Source organism: Laccaria bicolor, genomic scaffold (genome assembly GCF_000143565.1).
Source record: "Laccaria bicolor S238N-H82 LACBIscaffold_17 genomic scaffold, whole genome shotgun sequence".
In the NCBI taxonomy this organism is placed as follows: Eukaryota; Fungi; Basidiomycota; class Agaricomycetes; order Agaricales; family Hydnangiaceae; genus Laccaria; species Laccaria bicolor.
Genome location: NW_001889888.1, coordinates 348,220 through 351,056, shown reverse-complemented (window position 1 = coordinate 351,056; position 2,837 = coordinate 348,220). Strand labels below are relative to the sequence as shown.

Genomic DNA, 2,837 nt, shown 5'->3' with positions numbered 1-2,837 from the left:
TTTTAGGTTTCGGGACAAAGGCTAACTGGTCTCGGTCTCGGTTAGAGCCCCTGGGCACCCAATAACCGGACCTAACTGGACTTTCAAACACTACATGAGAAGGTCCTGGGCAGTTGGTGGGTATGAGCACAAAAAGACAAAAATAGAACTTAACATACATCCAAGAGTGCTCAACTAGTTCATAGGCAGTTTTGGGGAGTCTCTTCAGGGGGTGTGGAGGTATCCAAATGAGTCCAGAACCATGGAAAATGAAGCAGAATCAGGTGCTGAGGAGTTGTGAGCACAAGGGCAAAAGAGCGAAAATATAAACTCACCTAGCTTCACAAGGTGTCAACTGTTTTTTAAACAGCTTTAAGGGGCATATTCATGGAGTATGGGGGTATCCGAACAAGCCTGGGACCACAGAAAACGGACCAGATTGAGGTACTAAGGAGTTATGAGCATGAGGGCAAAAGAGCAAAAATACAAACTTACCTAGCTCCATGAGACCTTAACCATTTTATAAGCAGTTTTGGGGAGCATCTTCACGGAGTGTGGGGCTATGTGAACGAGCCCTTGACCACAGAGAATGGAGCAGATTGAGGTCCTGGGGAGTTGTAAGCATAAGGGCAAAAGAACGAAAATGCAAACTGACCTAGCTCCACGAGACCTTGACCGTTTCGTAAATGGTTTTGGGGAGCGTCTTCACGGAGCGTGGGGCTATCCGAACGAGCCCTCGACCACAGAAAACGAAGCAGATTGAGGTCCTGGGGAGTTGTGAGCATAAGGGCAAAAGAACGAAAATGCAAACTCACCTAGCTCCACGAGACCTCGACCATTTTGTAAACGGTTTGGGGAGCGTCTTCACGGAGTGTGGGGGTATCCGAACAAGCCCTCGACCACAGAAAACAGAGCAAATTAAGGTCCTGGGGAGTTGTGAGCATAAGGGCAAAAGAGCGAAAATTTAAACTCACCTAGCTCCGCGAGACCTTAACTGTTTTATAAGCCGTTTTGGGGAGAATCTTCACGGAGTGTGGGGCTATCCGAACGAGCCCTCGACCACAGAAAACGAAGCAGATTGAGGTCCTGGGCAGTTGTGAGCATAAGGGCAAAAGAACAAAAATGCAAACTCACCTAGCTCCATGAGTCCTTGACCGTTTCGTAAACGGTTTTGGGGAGCGTCTTCACGGAGCGTGGGGGTATCGGAACGAGCCCTCGACCACAGAAAACGAAGCAGATTGAGGTCCTGGGCAGTTGTGAGCATAAGGGCAAAAGAACGAAAATGCAAACTCACCTAGCTCCATGAGACCTTGACCGTTTCGTAAATGGTTTTGAGAGAGTGTCTTCACGGAGTGTGGGGGTATCCGAACGAGCCCTCGACCACAGAAAACGGAGCAGATTGAGGTCCTGGGGAGTTGTGAGCACAGGGCAAAAGAGCGAAAATGGAAACTGACCTAGCTCTACGAGACCTTGGCCATTTCGTAAACGGTTTTGGGGAACGTCTTCACGGAGCGTGGGGCTATCCGAACGAGCCCTCGACAACAGGAAACGGAGCAGATTAAGGTCCTGGGGAGTTGTGAGCATAAGCCTGTGAAAGCAGCTGAAAGCGGTTTTGTGATTCTACTGATGAGGGCAAAAGAGCGAAAATGGAAACTGACCTAGCTCCACGAGACCTCAACCGTTTCGTAAACGGTTTTGGGGAGCATCTTCACGGAGTGTGGGACTATCTGAACGAGTTCAAGATCATGAAAATCGAAGGGGTATTGACAGAGAACTTTCATTGTGTTTGGACTAGCCAAGACAGCAATGTACCATTCCACCAATAAACTGAATTACACACAGCCACATGAGCAGGTTAGAAAAATGATGACGCACGAACATTTCCCGATCATTTGATGGGGGAAAGTTTCGTGTGTCATAGGAATCTGTGATGTGTCAAAAGAATAAGATCCGATAACTGAGATCTAAAACTTTAATCTATGCGTTCTGATCTGTTTTGATGGTATCACCATATATAGACCACTGCCTGATTACATGTTCTTTGAGTTTATGAAGAGACTTGCTTTGACGTGGCACTTGAATTGTTTGGACTGGCCAAGACAACAATGAGCATGCAAAGAAAACAGACAAGATGTGGTAGATAGATACATTGCACAAATCATTTGGACTGGCCAAGATGACAAAGAGTGCAAGACAGCAAAGCGCACAGCAGACCACCTGCTTTGGATGTGGCATTATGTGTGTTGCATTTGGATTGACCAAGATGATGACAATGCTAATGTGGCATCACAGAATGCTCTGTGTTGTGTTTGGATTAACCAAGACTATGACAACACTATGGATGTGGCATCACAGAATGCTCTGTGTCATGTTTGGATTGACCAAGATGATGACAACAGAGCTTGTACTTAGCAAGCAGAAGTTGACGTTGAGTTTTCGGAAGTATCCGAAAATGATGTACTTCCCTTGCAGGCTACCTTTGATTTTGAAGGTAGCTAGTGTTTGAAAGTTAGGTTAGTTAACCGGAAAATAACCGGAAAATAACCGGACCTAACCAGTACTTTACAGTGCCCCACCCATTCCTGCAGGAATCCGCAGGAATCCTCAGGAATCCACAGGAATCCTCAGGAATGGGACCGGAATCCGCAGGAATCCTCAGGAATGGGACCGGAATCCGCAGGAATCCACAGGAATCCTCAGGAATGGGACTGGAATCCACAGGAATGGGGCCAGAATACAACAGATACAAGACCTTTTCTTTGTGCTAGATACATTCATACTAATATACACTTCTTCACACTGACTTAAAAGGATATCAACACTTTCTTATAAAATTTATATATTAAAACTCAAATAAC

The 2,837-nt window shown here is 46.1% G+C and overlaps 1 protein-coding gene across 1 annotated transcript; it reads right to left on the bottom strand.

The window, feature by feature from the left end:
• Positions 1–204: 204 nt before the first annotated feature.
• On the bottom strand, positions 205–1,860 carry LACBIDRAFT_328518 (uncharacterized protein; the record flags this gene model as incomplete). Its single annotated transcript, XM_001882465.1, has 10 exons — positions 205–266; positions 415–426; positions 475–489; positions 635–699; positions 795–905; positions 954–973; positions 1,135–1,225; positions 1,274–1,545; positions 1,792–1,806; positions 1,855–1,860. 10 exons carry the CDS (start codon positions 1,858–1,860, stop codon positions 205–207), a joined length of 669 nt encoding a protein of 222 aa, XP_001882500.1.
• Positions 1,861–2,837: the final 977 nt, after the last annotated feature.